Genomic DNA, 22,473 nt, shown 5'->3' with positions numbered 1-22,473 from the left:
AGTATTTTAGTTGAAGGGGTACAGGGTATTTGTCAGTTATAAGCAGTTATAACCGTTTTTAGAAGGGATTTTGCATTTCCGTGGTGGGTTCCGAAACTTATCCCCGTGAAAAAGGGGGGGAGCACTGTATAAGCCATACCTTGACTTAAACTTGGCTGAGTAAAGTCTGATCACAGGTGCAGCTGATGTAGTATAAGAGTTTTATAAAAATTTTAAACTATGTTGGCATGGTTATTGACAGTTATCAGCAGACATTTAGTGATTCATCATGCATTAAGCATGGAGGCTCAAAATCCTAAACAATGTGATAGTGCCATGTCATGGTACACAGCATGCACATATACTGTAGTACATTGCATTTATGTAATTGAAATACAGTATGTTTACAGCCTTTCTGTGTGCAGCTTATTGTCTATAAAACGCACTGTATAATTATTGTACCATAACTACAATACTGAATAGATTTTTTTTCAGTATTGATAGCTACCATATGAAAGAAATAGAGAAGTAGCTGAGTGATGATATAAGACGAAATTATATGTCACACTATACTTCCCAAACATGCTTTAGACTAGAACAGGAAAACCAGTAGTTAAAAAGGATTTTGACAAAGGAAAAATCTATTTCTGGAGAGGGGCCCGTGTCACCCGGTGAAATAGTCCATTCAGCACTTATTTCTAGGTAATTCCGTTGCTAGATACCAGAGAAAGCTAAATGAAATGCTGGAGTTACTACCCCCAGAGCGAGCTCCACTAGATGGAGTCGTGTATGGAAAAGGGTGAACTACAAAAACACGGAACCTTATCCTATAGAGATTCCCAATGTCAAAAGTCCCAACGAGAGAGGTGCCGATACAAGCCCATGCACTACTACGGGACTGTATACAAGGCAACACTAGCCGCATTCCATGTTAGCAACCCACCTCACTAGAATGAAGTTTATCAAGGAGGGAGAGAATGAAAACAGGGGTGGGTCACCGGGTGATAGGCCCTCTCCAGAAATAGATTTTTCCTTTGTCAAAATCCTTTTTCTGGATCGGGGTCCCGTGTCACCCGTGAAATAGTAACAGAGAAATAAACATCATTCTTATGCTATTAAAGACTTAAATAGAAACGTTGAAAAACTAGGAGAATTCTACCCTGAACATAAGTAAGGTCCTCTAAGTTCATGTAATGAAAATAATGTAAAGTGGTCACCGTCTAAGATCATGAGCTTAGAATAGCACCTGAATAGGCTTGTATTAAGAAAATACTTCCTGCCTAATAGCAGACCCAATGACAGTGCCCCCTTTTTTAAAGGAGAGACCTGACAAAATTCAAGGGGTCCTGTCTAAAAAGCCTGCAAGGAGAAACTGGACACAGAAACAGACCTTGTAAAAGGGGAGTACTTTCCAAGGTGACCACCAAATGAGGACCTCCAATTGTAGATAGAAAGTTGGGGTGAGGAATTCACAACACTAACCTGATGAGGGGAAACTAAACTGATTGGTTCCGCCAGACAAACCAAACTGATTGGTTCCATGCCAGACAGGGGCAGACAGTACAGGAAAACTAACACTAGAAGCTAAGCTGATTAAAAATTTCTGGGACTTCCTTAACAAGGAAAGATAAGAACAAGATGATTGTTGAGCCACAGTTTGACTAACTCCGATACATTACTCAAAGACCAGGAAACCGAATGTGGACGGAGTACTGTTCTTAGACGAACACAGACCTTAGGGATGAAAGTTAAGGGCCTGTAAGTCTGGTTCCAACAAAACACTTTCTCGAGGCCCATGCGATCGATCAGTACTGTAGCTTCGAAAACTATGTGAAGAGTGCTAGTTACTTAACTGCAGAACCATACTGCAGTAGAGTAGATCCTAACTGATTTCAGGAAAACAGTAATAACAGGACCAATATCAGTTTCCTCCTAAAGTGTAAGATTCACAAAAGACCACAAAAGCCAGGACATCAGAGTTTGAGGGGCTGATGCAGGCTGAGTTTATACCAGACGGGACAGCTTGATAGTTTGTGGCTGAATTGGGTTGCAAACAGACCTACTTCCAGGCCCAGGAAAAGGTCACAAGACTACCTGAATGATGCTCCGCCTAAGGACTATTCCGACACCAGGGGAGGCCTGGATAGGAGAAAAAGCAGTGACCTTTTGGACCCCTACGAGAAGGGTGGTAGACAGAGGCACCTGCGTCTGTTGGTTATGGAGAAGGATGAACCATAACTGAACGGGCAATTCGAGTCCAAAACCACTTGTTTACGCGATCGCACCATTGCTGTATTGTTCAGAAACCAGCCTAAAGGAAACCTCTTGGGGAAGAAGTTTCCAGACAGGAAGACTGTCACCGCCCAAAGCGTTGATATGGAACTGCCGGAACGTGACCGACTAAGTACCATGTACTCCATTGGGCCAAAAATATCCACCTCACCCGCCCAGAGAGGTGACGGTGTGGGAATACTGAGGCCGGAGGGGAAGCTGGAGAGGAACTGACTTCGGTAAGCACTTGACAGTTGTGCAAGGTCGGGGCCACTATTCAAGCAGGAGGAATCAAGGAGACACGCGTCCTGACTCCACCATACCCGGTCATAAACTCCAGCTTTGACTTCAGAAGGAGAACCGCCACTGAAGCAAACTGGAGAAAACCCAGACAGACCTTTCTTGGGCACGGGGAGAGGTATGCTTGAGATGATGAAATGATAAGATGCCCTTGCTAACTCTTTCCACTTCCACTGATTCATAACTCACGGAGGCTACCTCCTGAATCAGGTGGGGATTCCTTCCTGGTTGCTTGAAGCCCAAAGACTCTAGAAACCCGATTATAATGACCGGCGCCTCAGGCAATTCCCAACGCTGGGTGCCCAAATGAGCCAGGCAACTAGATATGCAGCTAGCATAGCCTCCTAATACCGGAGCTGTTGAACTACGGTATTGTTCAAACTGGCAAAAGACTCTGGAGCCGCATTGAGGAGGGCATGAACCTGAAGGTGCCTGCTCCCGAGTCTGAATCCCAAGAAGGATAGGACCTTTCTGCAACCAAGATGTGAAAGGGAAGCCGGAAAGGTCTATAGAGGTGGTTACGGCTCCACGGGCGCAGTAGGATCCGAACCCACAAGACTGTAAGCAACGAGACTTGCCGCATGAATAAGGAAAACAAACGGGACACGCCGGAAAAATTTTCCAGTGGAAGGGAACTTCCTTGGCAGACTGAAAAAGCCTGACAGGCCATTCGCAAAGACCCCCCAGAACTCTGGCCGGAGGCTGATTGAACCTGATTGGGGAACAATAGTCCAGCTCCCACCGGGTACTTTGAAAACAAAACCAAGGGAGAGAGAGAGCAAAGGATAAAAAGGAGAAAGGGACTCTCAACCACAAAATAACATATATATAGTCGGTAAAAGAAGTGTGAACAGGAGTGGGGAGAGCACTCCAGGTCACCATTGGTAACAACCCAAAGAAGGATTGAACTAGGATATACGCAGGAGTAAACTCCTCGCTATTCCAGCTTAACTTATTAGGAACATTAGCCTAAAGTGAAAAGCTCGAAAACAGGAGAGGGTGGGCGTGGCAATATATCCAAGTCAAAACCAAACAAAGGGAAGCACCAGACATAAAACACACATGTACAGAACGAGATCACCGACATGAAACTCATACGTACAGATCGAGATCGTCCCTCCTAAACGAATTTTTCCCGAAAAGGGAAAAAGTGTTACAATAACCCTAGCTAACCTAACTGAGGCGATGTAAAGGAAGGAAGCCTAGGAGAGAGGGTAAAGGCTAACCAATAACTCAAAAAAAAAAAAAAAAAATCATAATAAAACAAAATTGTCTATAAGTTACATGTAGGAGGATAGGCAGGCCCAACACAACATGGACGTGAAGGGACATGACCGACCTCCAGTTAAATGAAAGTATCCCAAATTAACAAAATTCAAAAGCATCCCAAGCACAAGGTCAAAAATTAAATGTAACAATGAAAATCATGTTCCCATACACTTAGAGAAGTGAGTCTAAACAAGGCAAAATAAAGCCAAAAAGAAGCTGAATAGGCCGAGGGGAACCACGTAGCCTAAACAGCAAGACAACACTGACCAGGAAGGGAACACAAAATTCACAAAATAAAACAAAATTATGAAAACAAAGTAAAGCTGTAACAGTACCAATGAAAATAAGATCCCCAAAGGCTAAGAGAAGTGAGTGACAAAAACAAAGCATAATGAGGCCATGATAATAAAGGCGAATGGGCTCGGGAAGTCAGTAGCCTAAATCGCTCAACAACATTTCTCGTAATGAAGCGATAAAAAGCGAATGGGCCCTTAGGGGGTAGCTCAGAGCCTAAACGCTAAACATCCTCCGTGAATGAAGCCATGATAAAAGGCGAATGGGCCGAGTGGGTAGCTCGTAGCCTAAACGCTAAACATCACTTCCATAATAAAAATCACTCGTAATGAAGCCATGATAAAGCGAATGGGCCCGAGGGGGTAGCCCTGGCCTAAACGCTAAACAGCACTTCTCGTAGTAAATGGGTACAGAACAAACAAAAATTAATCAAACCCACTAAAGTTAGGGATCATTAATGGTAAAACATCCCAAATAAAAAAGGGATACAAATAAAAACATAACAAATATGCCGATCCAAGACCAAGAGAGGTCAAGAGACGGCGTGAGAGGAGATCGAGGCAGGCGTTATAAATTCCTTTAATTATTAAACTAAAGGAAAATAAGAAGCCTCAATCGCCTAAAAACAACAAAACACTGGTACTCAAGCAATTGAAGAAGAACCTTGCGAGGATGCCATAAAAAATCCAAAATAGAGCACAAAAATAAGGATCACAGCGAAATTACGTGTGAGCGCAAAAACGTGCTAAAATGGAATGCGGCTGGTGTTGCCTTGTATACAGTCCGCGGAGTAGTGCATGGCCCCATCGCACCTCTCTCGTTGGGACTTTTGACATTGGGAATCTCTATAGGATAAAGTTCAAGTGTTTTTGTAGTTCACCCTTTTCCATACACGACTCCATCTAGTGGAGCTACGCTCTGGGGGTAGTAACTCAGCATTTATTTAGCTTTCTCTGGTATCTAGCAACGGAATTACCTAGAAATAAGTGCTGAATGGACTATTTCACCGGGTGACACGGGACCCCGATCCAGAAATGCAAGTACTCTGTCCTGTAGCATGAGTGAATTTACTTTTTATCCTTTGTATTTATATAGTGTACGTACTTTATTTTGTATCATCTTTCTACATCAATATAAACTCTTATCTTTCATATGGATACTGAATACCCCTATGGCAAAAGCTAGTCCAGCCATTCTCAGCCTTCTCTGAAGAGGACAACCCTGACTCATTTTTGTTGGGGAACAAAACCTTCAGCTCTACACAGTCAGAACTGGCAGCCCTCCCATGCCTCACTACACTGTTTAAGTCACTTCTCTTAAATTTCTGAAACCTTCCATGACTGGCTGTGATCACTTGAGTGCCATTTGTATGAGCACTCATTCCTGGGGTGGTTTTTAAGAGATCTGCATGCAGTTGTCATGCCTTTTCAAAAAAGATGGCCTCAGAAACACTTGTCATGCCTTTTCAAAAAAATGACCTCAGAAACACTATCACTGGCTAACATTTTTATTTATCCAAATTAGCAACAGTTTCTTAACCTCTTCAGTTGTCTGAGACCTTTGTTTTGTAACATTTCACTCCCTTAGTAACATCAGGTACTTTGATAGCCTCTTTATGTTTTGCCACTGAAGAAATTGTAGTTTTGGGCATATGAAACTCCTTAGCCTAATCAGTGATACAGACACCACTTTCATATCTTGCTATAATTTTCTTTGAAACTATCACTTTTCTATCTACGGTGATCCTTCAGTTATCTGGATTAACAGAGCAAGGGCCTGTTGGATAATGGCAAAATGTGGATAAGGGCAAATAAAAAAATCCAGGGATATTCAAGGGCAACTCTGTACCCTTCCTCACCTAACCTTGTCTATACCTTATAACTGTAAACTCTCAATATGCTTGCTGACAATAACCATCACACTTTAAACTGAAAACTTTATGCAAAAGGCAATTATCTACCTTTTCCCCATATTTGTAACAAAATATACCGCATAAATAAACTAAAAAAAATGTAACCCTATCTTTTTCTCTCTCTCATAAATGACAGTTCAGTAGGTAGAGAGCCTACCTGTGATTACTTACAGCTTACCATGGTTTTATGACCATTAATGAATTTTTATACAGCAACTTTATCAGTTGTTACCTTATTGTATTACCATACACAAGATACAAAATGTGTATGTGTGAACTATTGACCTAGGTTAAGTGTTACTGTATACATATGCACAGTATCCATTTGCATAAGTCGAATAGACTATTACAGCTGTATTTAAGATAAAGGTAATGGTGATGAAACTGATATTTTAGATACTGAATCCATTTACACCATACTATTATCCTGTTCTATCATCATCATGATAATGTGTAAAAAAACCAATTCTCTGCCATTTGCAGTGACTAATGTTGACGTTCTCAGAATCAGCTAATTGAGCCTACTAGCAAAAGAATTAGAAGAATAATTTTTCAGTTGCTAAAAGAATCTAATGTATTACAGGAATTATTATTTTTATTTCTGTACATAATTGTAAAACTGGTTTACAAAGGTAAGCTGACATATTATATGTTGAAGCAAAATCCCTCAAAATTGCCAAACAGCTGTTTCCTGATTTGTTTATTTATGCCATACTTGATGTTGTTCATGTCAGTTCTTTGGTATATGGTTGTTAATTATAAGAGATGGTTATGAATTTTACTTAAGCCATTATAAGAGATGGCTATGAATTGTTACATAAGCCATAAGTTTGGTAATTTTGTTTGAAAGCCTAGCCTAGTACAATCTTCTGAAAATGACATTTGTTCGGTAAGTAAAGACTATCATGGAGATTGTTTGTGCAAAGCACCATGTCTTTACATCTTTAGTACATATGGCATTTCTCAATGATGACTATCCAAAGCAAAGTCATTTTAAGAACACTACTAAAAGGTAGTTGATCATTTTGTGTTTTATTGGAATCAGTGATTTTTCATTTCACCCCATAATATCATGGAAGCTGTACTGGAATGCCTGTGTTTGTGCGTATGTGTGTGTTTACATCTACAATGTGGCACTTCATCAGTGTTGTTCTTACAGGCAGTCCTTGGTTATTGGTGGGGGTTCCGTTCTGGGGGTGTGATGATAACAGAAAGTCGCCACTAACTGAAAATCTGCGATTTCCGGCATTTTTTTGGCGATTTTTAGGCTTATCGGCGCTGAAAAGTGCCGATTTTCGGTTATCGGTGCCTCTGTTAGGTATGCATTGGCGCCAGTACCCAATTATCGGCACTGATAAGTGGAAGTCTGCGATTTTCAGCATCGAAAATTGCTGATTTTCGTCGCTAGACAAGCCCCATAAAACCGGATCGCCATTAACCGAGCCTGCCGTTAACCGGAGACTGCCTGTACTGTCTACATAGCATGTGCATTCGTGTGTGTGTGTTTCTTAGCGTGGTATCATTTTTGACATTTTTCTTTCTTGCTTTGTTTGAATTACTGTATATGTTGTATTTCATTATAAGTTTAATTGATCCTTAAGTATACATAATTATCACATATTGTAACAGTACCCAAGAGAATACTTTATCACTGTTGACATTTCATCTCAGTTGTTATTCTCTCTCTCTCTCTCTCTCTCTCTCTCTCTCTCTCTCTCTCTCCTCTCTCTCTCTCTCTCTCTCTCTCTCTGTGCACATGATTGCATTTATCTTTGGGGTTGTAAAAATAAAAAATGAGAAAATACAGTAAAAATATAAATGAGAATAGCATAAAATATAAATAAAAAATCATAAGCATAACAACATGAAGCAAGCTTTTGCATATCAGACATCTACCTAGCCCACTTCACTCATCCAACTATGCATCCCAACCCGCTCCCAGCCAAGGAAACTGCTCCCCAGCTCCAATCACTTTACTAAACAACCCCTTCTCTGAGTGAGTTCCTCTACATAGCCTTACTGCTCCTCCTTTCCCATGACACTCAGCCATCTGACCCACCCACCCCACCTTGGAAGCTTCTTGAAGCCTCCCCCACCCCCAAAACCCTTTCTCAGTCTGTTTGAGTGTTAGCAGTGTTACCAACATTCTCCTGAGGCTGCACAGCATTGCTAACCATTGAAGAATGCTTTCTTAAAAAATTTTGAAATTTGACTATATATCTTTGGGGCCTTGGTCCCTGTCCGGGTGTGTCATATAATGTCGAGTTTCGGATACCAGCGATCCAGATAATTGAAGGATTAACATGCCATTTTGGTTTGCTGCTGTTTTTAACCATCTTAGGCCCCCTGGCTTATTTGCACTAGAACCACCAAAAATAGCACAAAGAAACACAAGACAGTTTAGCAGAGTTGCGTATTGAATGGCAGCTACAGGTAAACTGAACACTTTCCCTTTGTTCCAGCTAGGAACCTTACAAATATGGTGCACTTAATCCCATACATGTTTTAGCTGGCCCTCATTTGTTTGTCCACAGGCCAAGCAAAATGAACAAACACAGAGTGTTTTTTTGCTTGGACAAAAAGGTCTGTAAACATTTTTGTGTCAATTAAGAGCTGATTATCAAGGTACCTTCTATATATCCCACATCACAATTTGAGTAAAGATCAAGTAGCTAACCCCAGAACTGTTTAAGAACTAGGGGTCATGTTTTAAGTGTTTCTGGGATTGAATAAGTAACAAAATTCTTGAATATAAAAGTGAATAGGGATTTGAATTTGTTTAATGGAAACGCTGATAAGTAAGTCCCTGAGTTTTACAAGTTTTAAACATAAATTAACATAACCACCTTTTGATTAATAGAGGTATGGAGAACCATATAGTCATAGGGTACCCCCTAGAATGACTGAAGTAGCATAGAGCAACACTTAATTATCAATGAGATACTGTACAGGCAAATAACACCTGAAGCACCCATAACATTATCTATGTTTTGAAGGATGCGACAATGAGAAAATTATTGACTGAGTGATTGATTGCTTTATGAAATTTAGGCTATCAGGCCAAGCACAAGGCATTTAAATTATTTTCAATTATGTACAAGCAGATGGTACTGAAATTCTAGATCTTGAAGGAAGCCATACTGAAGAAAATTATTCACCAATTTATTGATTAGGAAATTTTTATTGGCGACGGATCCAGAAAGTAAAGAGGAAGTAAAAGTATCTATGGTAGAACTGGTACTAAACGCTACAGTTGCAGTAAGAAGTAATAGTCAGAGAGGCTGGACAGCAAGACTGTCATGAGGATGCAGGAATGGAGGTAAAGTAAAAGGCTGGAAAGTGGGTGTAGCTATGGGCTGAAGGGATGCTGCAGATACCCTTTATGAATGCCTACAGTGCACCACAGGAGTGCATTAACAGCACTTACCTCCCAACAGGGGAGAAAGTGACTGAGCTTTGAAGGTGAAAATGATAATGAATTTCAGCTTTTCAGTACAGTAGTCATAATCGACGACTACTTATCCCACTCCAACCACTAGATCTATAGAATAAGAATCCAATCATGTGTAAGTCATATATCTAAGGTAAAATCTTGCAAACAATGTTTGCCAGTATAGCAGTGGAATAGGTAGCCTTTGATCAGGTTAGTTAAAAAACCTGAAAATTCTTTATCATTTTTACCACGAAAGCACAGTCATTTTCTCATCATGGCTTCCTTCAAGACAGAGATAATGTTATGGGCTGCTTCAGTTATTCTGGAAAGTTCCCTATGGGATTCTCTCTCTCTGATTAATGAAAAGGTGGTTACAATAACTTATGTAAAAATTGCAGACCTCAGATATTTACTCTTACTTATCAAGAGTTCTGACATACAAATGCAACTCCCTGTTCACTTTTTTACAAATACAACTCCCTGTTCACTTTCATAGTCAGAGAATTTATTTAGTCAATCCCAGAAGCCTTTAAAACAGATCCCTAGTTCTTAAACAATTCTGAGGTTTTCAGTAGCTCAGTCTTTCATACTCAAATTGCAATGTGGGATAATATAAGTAGTGTCATGGGTTTGTTGTGAAACTTTATTAATTTTTTTAAAACAACAACAATAATAAAATATATAGCCCCTGCTAAAATATTTATTGCAATACACTCCCTGAACACCTGAATTCGCCCTGAATCCCACTAGCCTGAACAACTCTCAATTACCCATCCCACTAGTGGGAATTTTAACAGCCAGTGTTACCAACGCTGCAGTAAAATCTTGTCACTTGAGCTACCATAACAAACGGTTGGCAAGGCTGACACAGGTGTGTGCCGACACGCCCCATTTTCGTCAATTGCTTTTTGTTCTCACTGCTGGAAGGTTGTTTCCTTTTGCAGTGCGAGGTTTTAATCCTATTGCCCGACTTATCTTTGTATTTTGTACTTCTGGTGAAGACCTGGATTGTATTTACCGGTTTTTCTCCTGGATTTTCTGGATATCTTCGATGTGAAATGTCTTTTGGAATTGGACTCGATGGTTCCCGGTCTCGATTGGTCATCATGGACTCTTTCACCTTCTACTACTGCGCCTTTGGCGTCGACCTCGACTGCCCCTACGACTGTGGATGCCGGTGCTCATTGCTTCTTCTTCCTGCAAGAGACGGATGAGTACCTTGAGACACGATAGGTATTCTGTCAGGTATATTAGGAAGGTTAAGTGTGATGTTCAGACTCATTGCGATGAATGTTCCGACTGGAAGGCACAAGAGATGGAGGATTACATTCGTCATCGCAAGTCTTTGGCTAGTAAGGGTGGCAAATGTCGGTCAGATTCTCATTGCCTCAAGTGTCTCAGGCTTCTGCTACAGAACAGTTGATAGATTTAGTGAGTTCAGAGGTAGTCAAACAGATAGAGGATAGAGTTGCAAGTAGTATGGAAAATTTAACAGCTAGTCTTCTTCAACATTTCTCAGCTAGGGATAGTAGTAGTGTTAGGATGTCTAATCCTTCTTCCTTTTCAACTCCCCTGCCTGTTCCAGAACCAGCCCTAATGGATGCTGAGGGTAATAGAAGAACCACAAGCCTCCGAGTGGGTAGGGTCTGCTGGCCCCGGCGGAAGGGAGCGGGCAGTGAAAGAGATTCCCCCCAACCCCTTGTAGTATTGATAAATTTAATGTTGATAATGTTAGTCAGGATCAAGATCTTCGTGTGATAAAGGAGGATAGGTTTGGGTTAGGTAGTGAGAAGGTATTAAGGGTGCAGAGTCGTTCTCCTGGACGGGTTCCAGTTTTGGGTTCAAGTGGTTTTTGTGCTCTGGCAAGAGTTTCGCCTTCATCGCTTCTTTTCGGTCTGGCTCAGTCTCAAGTCAGTGTTTCAGTTCCGGTGGTGCAGAATCCTTCTGCTCTAGCTCCTAACTCACTTCCAACTGTTTTTGAATCTTCTACTGTAGTTTCCCCCTTCTTTGTTTTTTCTACTCCTCCATCTAGTAAGGCGGATTCTGGTGTGTCCTTTCGGCTTCTAAAAGTAGTTTGCGGGACCTGCAATTGGATGTGGCGGAATATAAGGCGGATTTGCTGGATCTTTCAGATGGGTACAGACCTATGGTGGGAGGTTATTTTTTGAATGGTTTCTCTAACATTAGAGAGGATGTGAGACAGAAGTGTCCAGAATTCATGTCGGATATGTTTCAGGATTATCAAGGGGGGCGGATTCGGTGTACCTTCTGTCCTTTTGTTCTAAGTTTTCTTCTGGGTTATATGTCACTTCATCTCCTGCTCCCACACTCTCTGTTGCTCCTTTTTCAGTCTTCTCTTCGGTCTCTTTTTCTTCTGCTCCGGTCTTTCCTGCAGCTTCCGCATCTTCTGTTTTCCCTCCTTCGACTCTTGGCTTTTCCCCTTCTCAGGTAACCTTTTTTATGTGTCTGCTATTCCTCTGTCTTCCGCCTTTCCTTCCTCAGTACAGTCGGGTTATCTGTCGCTTCATCTCCTGCTCCCACATTCCCTGTTACTCCCTTTTTTTCAGTCTCCTCTTCAGCCTCTTCTTCTGCTGCTCCGGTCTTTCCTGCTGCTTCCGCATTTTCCGTTTTCCCTCCTCCGACTTTGGCTTTCCTCCTCTTAGGTAAATTTTTTTTTTATATGCATCTGCTGTTCCTCTGCCTCCTGCCTTTCCTTCCTCAGTACAGTCTTCTCCTGTAGGAGGAGCTTCTGAACAGGTGGCAACGCACCGGCAGGGTGCCCAGCCTGGCGTTTCATGTTCCATCCCTTCGGGTATGCGCAACCCCTTGCATCCGCTTCAAGTGGCTGTTCCGGTAGTATCAGGTATTTCACAAGTTTTACCTGTCACTTCCAGTTCGGATTTGCGCTCCGTGGTTTTGGCAGGGCTTGCAGTACCTTCTCTGAGTGATCTGCAGCTTTCATCATCTGCATTTTCCGTGGCGGTACCTCTGAGAGTAGCTTCTACCTCTTTCATTCTCCCTCCTTCTTCTTCATCTTCTTCTGTCTCTCCACAAGCGGTTTTGTTTGCGCATCCTCCCCCAGGGTTTAGCAGTGTGGGTTTGGCTACTCTCACTCATCTTCCCCTTGGTAATACGTAATGGGGAATCGGCTCCGGGTTTTTCTCGGTTCAGGCTTCTCTTCTTCCCAGCGGGTTCAACTATGCGGAGTCAGCTCCAGGTACCCAATTAGGTGTGGGTGCTCAGCATTCTGGTTAGGGTGGTCTGCTTGCGGACTCTTCATCGTTGTCCGTTAGTTAGTTATAAATTCGTTCAGTTCCTCCTCCTTCGTCAATCTTAGACCGTTCGGACATTGCGGAACAGGATTCTTATCCAGAGGTGCAGGAGGTTCTGGCGGACTTAGAATGTCCTCTTGCCAGCAGTAACGATTACAGACGCATGCTTGATTAGGTTACTTCTTTGTACCCTCAAGCAAGAGCTCTGGACCTCCCGATTTCGTCAATTCAGTCTTTTATTTTTTTTTTAGGTTTTTTATGCCACTAAGCCAGCTCCTGCCCCTTTTTCATGTTGGCTGGTTTGGTTCGATCGGGTTAGACAGGCTTTGGACGAGGCGGACAGTCATTTAGTGTCTAGTGGCTTCTAATAGACAGGACTCTTCTCTCTCCACGTAAGACGATTTACGCAGTTCGAGGTAACCTTTTGGCAGGCGTCAGGTTGCCATTCAACAAATCGGTTGAGGCAATCCTGTCTAAGTCTTCGGCATCGTCGCGGCTCGTAGGGGCTTCTCTTAGGGAAGCAAGTGCTTGGAGGATGTGTTGCGCAATGAGACTGAGGCTCTTGCGCACTCTCTCGGGATGCTGTCAGGTTTACTGCAATGGGGTTCTAAAAGGTGACGGCAATGTCCCTTCGGATCCATGGCTGTTTGCAGCCTAATAAATTTATCTCGAGGGGTCTGGCTCTCCAGGCGAATGCTTTAGCCTCGTCTACGATGTTTGGAGCAGAAAAGTTGAAATTTCTATCTTGGTCATCTTCCCCCCAAAGTATCTGGACGTTCATAAGAGGGCACCTTAGCCTTAGCTAATTCTTTGTTCAAGGATGATGATGTAGTCAGTATGACGAACGTGGTTGCATCTAACTCATGGCTCCGGTGTCGGCAATTATGCATTGTTGAGGGTACAGAGTGTTGAGGTATCTAAGACGATTGGTTGATCCTTGCCTCCTCTCTAGAGGAGCTAGTAGGCGAGAATTCTTATGGAATTTTTTTAACCTATTCAGGTAGGAGGATTCTCTCTCTTCCTTTGAGGTTTTCCCAATATGGAAGGATCCAGTTGGTCCTTCAGCAGGGTAGAAGGGTGCCTGCTCAGCAGGAATGGCGACGGTACCAGCTTGGAGAAGCCTCTTGGGGAATGTCTCTCTCTTTTAATTCCAGGATCGTCTCTGGATGCTTTCTTCAGGTATGTCTCAGGAATCGCTGGAACTTCAACTTAGAACGCAGTTATAGTCGGGAGGCGATTCTTGCCTTTTGGATCGTCTGTAGTGGTCAGAAGAAGTGCATCTGACACAGGGAAGGTATATCAACTCCCCCTTTCCGACGTTAATCTGTACACAGATGCCTCCAGATCAGTTGAGGAACATCCTTGGAAAGCAGGCATCGGGCCTCTGGCCTGGGAATGAGGGGAGTCAATAAATCTTCGGGAAATCAATGAGAGGGAGGGCAACAGAGTAGTGGCTATGTTTAGGAGGAATTGCCATGGCTCAACAGGGAACAAGCTCAACAGAGACTCAATACTATAGCACAAGGAGAGTCTGAGTGGGTGCGAAAAAGAATGAAAAGTGTCTTCTTCCCTAAATTTCTCAATGTGCTGGCTGATTAAACGCTAAGTTGCTCCCATCAGGTATTGTGGGGAAGTGGACTTTGGCTCTGGGTAATATATGTCAGATTCTCCAGAAGTGGCCCAGCAACTAATGAGTTACTTTCGCGACATGATTAAACCTTCGTCTTCCGGTTTATTTCCCACCAATGGTGGTCCCCATGTTGATAGGCACTGATGTGACGGTACAAATTGGAATCACATGCAGGTGTATGTCTTTCCTCCATCCGGTCTCATTCATCAGGTAATAAGGTAATTGCGGGAGAGTGTCAAGACTTCTATGACTCTAATAGCTCCCTGCTCACCCTAACACGCTTGGTTTCCGCAACTCCTAGAGCTTCTTACGGAAGTTTCGATGTCCCTATCCACGCGAAAGTTCTTCTCAGACGACTGCATTCTCACCATTATCATCCAAACCCTCGCGTGCTGTACCTAGTTGCAGGGCGACTGTAGAGAGAGCCGCTAGACAGTCCAGACTCCCTAAAGCTGTGGCTAGACAGCTTTATTTTAGCTTGAGAAAGTCTTACGAGGCTCAGCTGGACAAGGTATAGAAGTTAGTGTCGTAAGGAAGGTAATTCCATCTCTAGACCTTCCATAGCCAAAATAGCTGATTTTCTTTTATTCCTTAGGAAAGTCAAGGGTCTTTCGTATTCAGCTATTGCTGACTACCGCTCAACGATTAGCGATACAATTAGTTTCCACCTTCCTGAAATCTCTAGTAGTAAGATAATCAGTGATTTATCACGTTCTTTTAAGACTGAACGTCCTGTCTTGCTGACTCAGGCCCCTCCATGGGACCTGTCGGAAGTACTTCAATATTTTTCTTGCGTTCCCCTGCCTTTGAACCCATTGAAGCTATAACATTAAGACACTGACTAAGAAGTTGCTTTTTCTTACAGCTTTAGCTTCAGCTAGAGGGTTGGGCGAGCATCAGGTAGTTTCTAGGTTGGGTTCCTATGCGAGAAATGATACGTATTTGTCTGTCTTCCGGAATTTGTGGCGAAGACAGAGTCGGAGGTTAAAACTCTGCCTTGTTCGTTTAAAGTTCTTTATCTGTAAGTGTTCGTTACTGGCGATCCAGCAGAGATCTCTTTATGTCTGTTGTGAGCATTAAAGTCTATTTATCAAAGGTTGAGAAACTCCGTCCGCTTCCGCGTATACTTCCTGTCTCTCCGCGGAATCCTTCCTGTCGGCTGTCAAAGAATGCGACCAGTTACTTTTGGAGGGAGGTGATTCCCCAGGCTTCTCAGGGTTCTTCTTTGTCGTCTTCAGCTCTGTATTTCCCCAACCGCACAGTATTTGGAGTATGTCTACTTCATCTTCCTTTCTAAGGAATTGTTCAGTGCCTTCTATTTTGGAGGCAGCTACTTGGAAGTCCGTCTCAGTGTTTACTTCCTTTACTTATGAGATGTTCGATTCACACCGTTGCGTGTAGCGGCGAAGTCTACTATCTAGGGTGCGTTCATTTAGCTGAGGTGGTATTCGCTTCGTGCGGAGGTTCAGAGGGTTATTCTCTTAGTTCACGTGTAGCAGTGAAGTCTATTATCTAGGGTGCGTTCATTTAGCTGAGGTGGTATTCATTTAGTGAGGAGATTCTTAGGTTAACCAGATAGAGGAATTCCTTTTAGTCTTTAGAATTCTTAGGCAACAGTGATAGCATAATCACATGAACTTAGGTTTAGTATGTTTTAAGTATCTTAGTCTTAGATAGTTTCCCTACAAGAGTCCAAGGCGGTGCTCTAGTAGGCTAGGCTCTTTCATTGGCACTGAGATACTTCTTCGCTTGTTGGTTGTCAGGCCTTATCTGCAACCTACATGGCGGAAGGTCAGCGGCTCGGCACAATGCTTCATTTCCCTCCATGCATGAGAGGCTCTGAATAGCCACATGGGAGGTTCATTGTACTCCTCTATACATGAGAGGTTCTGAAGAACCACATGAGAGGTCAACGGACCGAGACAGTACGGACCTGACGGGGGATCAAAGTACTCTCCAGCATGTCTCGGCACCAAAAGCATCGATTGATAACGTGAGTGTATAACTAAATAGATATCCTATGCAGAGCAGATTGGTGAACTGCCTTCTCTGCGGCTGTAAAAAGGGGGTTGTACCGCAAACTTAGATGGTTCTCCCGGAGGGACAGTGGCTCTGCACTCTGCCTCATTCTCCTCCATACATGAGAGGTTCTGAAGAGCCACATGGGAGGTCGATGGACCGAGAGTACTGATCTGACTGTTGATCAAAGTACTCTCCAACATGTCTCTTCACCAAAAGCATTGATTGATATGGTGAGTGTATGACTAAATGGATATCTTAAGCAGAACAGATTAGTGAGCTACCATCTCTGCGGTTGTCAAAGGGGCATGCAATAGAATTGACCCCTCCTCCTCTAAATGTCGCTAATTGGGTGAATTCAGTTGTTCAGGGAGTGTATTGCAATATGAAATTTTCATAATAAAACTAATACCTGTATTATAATACTTACCTGAACACCTGAATGATTCCCACCCTCCTTTACCCACATCAATTTTGACCTTGAATAAAGCAGTTGACGAAAATGGGGCATGTCAGCGTTGCCAACCGTTTGTTATGGTAGCTCAAGTGACAAGCTTTTACCTGCAGCGTTGGTAACGCTGGCTGTTAAAATTCCCACTACAGTTAACCCCCCGTATTCGCGGAGGATCGTCCCCCGTCCCAGTGAATAGCTAAAATCCATGAATACTTTAAACCCCTCTAAAAACACTTAGAACTGCCCATTTTGATAGCTTAAACCAAGGAAAACCTTGTAAAAATGCTTATACCTGAGTATTTTAATAGTTTTATCACAAAAAGTGCATTTATTCATGAAAATTATATGAAAATACAGTAATTAGTGAATATTTCTCAGCGAAAAATACCGCGAATGGGCGAATTTTATGTGAAAAATGGCTAGGTATGTTCCACAGAGAAACCCGCGAATGCGTGAGTCCGCGAACCATGAGAACGCGAATACGGGGGGTTTACTGTAGTGGAATGGGTAATTGAGAGTTGTTCGGGCTAGTGGGATTAAGGGCAAATTCAGGTGTTCAGGTAGGTTAAGTGTTACAATATTAGTTTTATTATGAAAACTTCATTTAATGGCAAAGGCATTTGTAATTTAAACACACAATACTTACACTCAATTATAGTGAAGTTGGTATCAAACTTAATACATTTTCAGTATTAAGGTACTGATTTGATACATAAGAAATTGTACTAAAGCAAGTGAACAGTTGAGAAAGATGCTTATTGTTTCTTTAAAAAAAAAAAAAGGTAATTTGAACTTAAAAATTATTATTCAGGAAAACTGTGGTAAAGGATATGGTAATTTATATGAATTCTTATATAGATATAATTTTTATTTTAGGGTTCCAAGAGGTTTTTGGAAGACCATCTTGATGCTTCAGATTCTCCACTGTTATCAGAGACCCACTTTACTCTGTGTTTAGATACCCTGGGCAATGGCAGTACTCTTAGGCTACATGTCTCCAAGAGGCCAAGAGAAACCTCTCCTGGACACAACTTCTATCAGGTTGGTGTTTAACTTTATATGATAAGCTTTTGTCATTCTTTCAAGCATATGATTTATGCATTTTGTGTTATTTTGTACTGGCCATCATTTGTAATAGGACTTTGGTTACATGTACAATACTGGTAATTCAAGGGTATTAGAGTTTTGCTACAGTGCTTTTATTAAAGCTACAACATGATATGTGAAATATAAGGGTACTTTATTCTTTTCATGCTTATAAAGAAATCTTTCTGATTTCTAATTGAGTACTGTATATATTGCTTAGGAATTTCTTGAACACAATATACAGTACATTTTATCATAGTCATTCTGAAAATTTCTTATTCAAGGCTTTGGAGGAAGCTGGAAAAGCTTCTGGTGTTGAAGTTGAAATGGTGCATCGCAAGATTAACCTTCAAGAGGATACACAAGCTTGGGAGCATGAAAAGTACAGCATGCGTAGACTTCCAGCCTTCACACTGTCTAGACTTACGGTGAGATTAAAATAGATCTTACAGCATTGTTTGAGTGTTGTCAATTGGAAAAAAGTTGACTTGCAAATACAAACCTTAGTTATGTTTTTTGCTAGTTAGTAATTCTTTAAGAATGCTCTGTATAGAATAACATTCTTTGGTTCAACTAGCTGCATCCACATACTACTAACATTGGTCTTCACATTTGTATCACTCTTCACAGCTAGTATTCCTTAAGAACTGCAGTTATCCAATTTTTTTAAAATTTTTTACTGAGACTTGATCACAATCCTCATTATTTATAGAAATTTGATGTATAATTCAATACAGTAGTTGGTTTTGGAAACCTTTCTCATGTTGCATTTTCATTGCACTTTGTTTACATGTATGGTCATTACCACATCCCTTTGATGGATAGTCATTGATTTTACAAGTGCCTGGTCAAGGAAAAGCCAGTTAGCCAAAGCTTTTGAAAAATGTTTTACTTAGACTTGACCACATTCTTTAGTGTATTTCAAAAATTCATTAAAAATTCATACATTATTAATTATAACTTTTTTATAAACTTTTCAAATTTGCATTTTTATCACATTTTGTTTGAATCTAAGTTCATTACCAAATCTCATCAGTGGACAGTTATTGAGTTTACAAGAGACTTGTCAAGGAGAAAGCCAGGGTTCACTGACTTCTTGACCCATGAATTATACACTTTGCTCCCCTCCTGTCTGACTGTCAAACTTCATCATTACTCGCTACCTGTGAAGACAGGCAATATATTGATAGACTGATATCAACACTGAAATCACATCCATTGTGTCTTGAGCTAAGAGAGTGAGGTAAAAGTGCATAACTAATCACTTATAAAACTCTAGAACCTGCCATGCCAGAGTAATGTAACCTATTATTGTAATTTTGTAATTTGTTTTGGATGAAGAGAATTGACTGAAATGTGCATGATACAAAGCCATTATTCAACCAAATCACTAGGGTGGTGTTTATTTTGAGTGCCACATGTACCCTCCAAACACTTGATTGTAAAAAGAGGATTTCACTTCCCCTCCTGTAATGTTCAATCATCCAAGTCTTCAAAATGAATAACCTCTGGCACTGTACTTTGAAATGAAATATACAAATAAACTCTGACTTAAATAATGTATTTAAGATACAAGAAAGCAAAGCAAAATTACAATGAAAATATTGTTTATGCACATTACCTTCAATACAAAACTTGAAGAGTCTCAAATTGGGAAAAGGAAATATTTGATAGGTATTGGAGATCTAAATTAAATTGTAAAAGTAGTGCCTCTCCGGTGAACTAGAGAATATAACCCCATTTGTGCATGTATCCAACACACTGGATTGTATGATACACATTAAAAGTTACCAGATAGTGAGTCAAGTCTATGAAAAGTGATAATGCACTCTTAACAGCGGTTTATATCCATAGTAAAGTTGTGTGGGATGAAATTAGTAGTCAGAGTCGTATATTGAAAAATTTTCCTTAACATTACTTGCTCCTAGCAATAGCCACATAACCATTCATAATACCTATAATCAACCAAACTGTAAGTACGTGTACATCTGCTTTAAAAACGCAATACAGTGATCTCTCTCATATTTGCAGTAATAGAGCCAAGGCCCTGCCAGACAGGGTCAAAATCCAAATAAGGTCAAATGCTTGCCCAATCTTGTCAATACCACATAAGTGTAAACTCTAAAATATTCTCATAAACAACAATTATCACGTTTTACAGTGAAAACTAAATGCAAAAGGCAATTAGCTAACTTATTTCCAAATATTTGTAACAAAATATACTGCATATATACTCTAAAAAAAAACCTTTTTTTTTTTTTTGTAAACTGCGCATAATATGGTAGGTGTATTGTACATAAAGTATCCTACCGAATAACATGGTTATCAGTTTCTTTCCCTTATTTTACCCAAACATATGAAAAGTACTATATAACACTTAAAAATCATTGTACACAAAAAACAAACTTTTTTCCTTTTCTTTTCTATGCTACATACAATACAGCAGATGTACTGTATGTACAGTACACTACTGAATAACAAGGGTATTATTTCTTTTACCTGTTTTGTCTAAACACTTGAAAGAGTACTATACAATACTTAAAAGCATTGTACACAAACAAAAAAGCAAACTTTTTTTTTTTGTTATCTGTCAGTTTTTAAGTCTCATTATTCACATGAATAGGGGACAGGTAATTATGTTCTAATATATTATGTAGTTTTATAAATTTAATCATTATTATTTTATTATTTTCATTAAATGGGTCAGTGAAGAAGGTGTAGGCGTTATACATTTAAGAAATATAAAATAGTGTGCTGTTAATTTTATTGGGATTTTGTAAAGCAAGTCCTCTCATGTTTGGAATGGGGCATTGGTTGTTGTGACGTCTTAAGATCTACAGTAGACAGTAGTTGGAAAAAGAAACGGTGATGGGAGTTAGTCAGGAGTCTGCGGTGGTAATGGAAGGTTGTTAGTACTCTTGATTAAGGTTTGTCAGTTGGGTTCGTAAGTAAATAAATGAGCAGGTAAATAAATGAAATAATTGTTAAATATTAGGTAGGCTAGGTGTTTATTCAACATATGAAAAGTACTGCATAACACTTGAAAAAACATTGTACACAAAAACAAACTCTTTTCTTTTTCTTTTCTATGCCACAGACAATACGGTAGATGTACTGTATGTACAGTACACTACTGAATAACCCTGGTATCACTTTCTTTTTCCTATTTTGTCTAAACACATGGAAGAGGACTGTGCAACACTTAAAAACAAAAACAAAAAAAACTTTTTATCATATACAACACACAATATGGTAAGTGTAATATATGTATGTACACTACCTTATAACATGGGTATCAAATTCTTTTTCCTATATTGCCTAAATACAAGATAAAATATATGGCTGAAAAATAAAACATTGCTTTTTCTCTGTGACTTAATTGTGTCACTGCTTGAAGTGCTTTTGATGGCTAGATGTAAAAACTTGTAGGAGGTTTACAAGTCCTCCACCACTCCTCATTCTCCTCTATGACTGTGTTGTTGAGACAGGCATCTTCTGCCTTCTACGCTTCCTGTAACTCAGTGGAGACATTAAGCAGCAAACTGGCCAGAAGAAGCATATATTGTAGGTGCCTAGAGGGTCATGGTCATCAAAGTGTAGCAGTGACACATCAGATTCTTGGTTCTAGGAACCCCATATGTCAGTGAAGTTGTAGGTGTGAGTATCTGTTTTTCCAGGCTAAATGACAAAGTCACCAAAGAAGTGGCTGGTGATGGGCATAGGTACATAAGGGTTTGGGATCTTAAGAAGCTGTAAGGGTACTCTGACAATACAAACACCAATGCTGGTTTGCACTGATATTCTGCCATACTTCTCAAATTTCTGCAACCAAGTCCAAGGCCCTAGTGTAGTTATTAGGGTCAATGTTGGAATCCCCCAAGATTTTGATAAACATATTGAAGAACATGTTCATGTACTTGTACCAGGTGCTCATTATGAAACAGCCTAGTCATCATCGCCTTCTTTGGGAGCATCTTTGTCACTACCAGCAACTACAGCAGCTATCTCACTGTCGGAAAAAAGTTGGAAGCCAGGGTCAACACCTTTGTCATCCAACCACTCTTGTATGTCATTATCATCTTCCCCAGGAACTTCCTCCATTATAGCCATTTTGTTACAACAATAACACCTTAGTCCATTGGTTGAATGATCATTGTCATGTTAGAAGGCAAATACATGACCCTAATAAAACCTTTGTCACCAATCAACTGGTTCGTGGTAGGATGTGCAGATGCCCTGTCCATGGAAGCAAAGCCTTCACTCAATGTCTAGCAATGGCAAGGCCCTGTGTCTGATGACAAACAACTTCCTTACAAAAGTGATTATGGAACCAGTCTTTTACAGTCTTGGAGGTGAACCAAGCCTTTGCAGAATCATACCAAACCACTGGTAGCCCATCCATTAACCCATATAGGACATGTGTTTGCTTATCAAGTCCAGCTACCGCTGGTTTGCAACAATAGTTACCAGAAGCATTTGCATATATCAAAGAAGACATGCATTGCTTGGAATGTTTTCAACTGGGTAAATTTTTTCATTCTCTTCAGCCTAGTT

At 40.8% G+C, this 22,473-nt stretch overlaps 1 protein-coding gene across 1 annotated transcript in view; it reads left to right on the top strand.

Moving 5' to 3' along the window:
• The window catches only part of LOC136838906 (BOS complex subunit NCLN), a 60,083-nt gene that overhangs the window by 32,511 nt on the left and 5,099 nt on the right, over positions 1-22,473 (top strand). The window contains exons 7-8 of the mRNA XM_067104598.1: positions 17,710-17,874; positions 18,204-18,347. Coding sequence (XP_066960699.1) covers positions 17,710-17,874; positions 18,204-18,347 — 309 coding nt within the window. The remainder of the gene's footprint in view (positions 1-17,709; positions 17,875-18,203; positions 18,348-22,473) is intronic.

The sequence above is a fragment of the Macrobrachium rosenbergii genome, chromosome 1, assembly GCF_040412425.1.
Source record: "Macrobrachium rosenbergii isolate ZJJX-2024 chromosome 1, ASM4041242v1, whole genome shotgun sequence".
NCBI classification, from domain to species: Eukaryota; Metazoa; Arthropoda; class Malacostraca; order Decapoda; family Palaemonidae; genus Macrobrachium; species Macrobrachium rosenbergii.
Note: the sequence above shows the minus strand (reverse complement) of the source record. Positions and strands in the feature narration are given on the sequence as shown.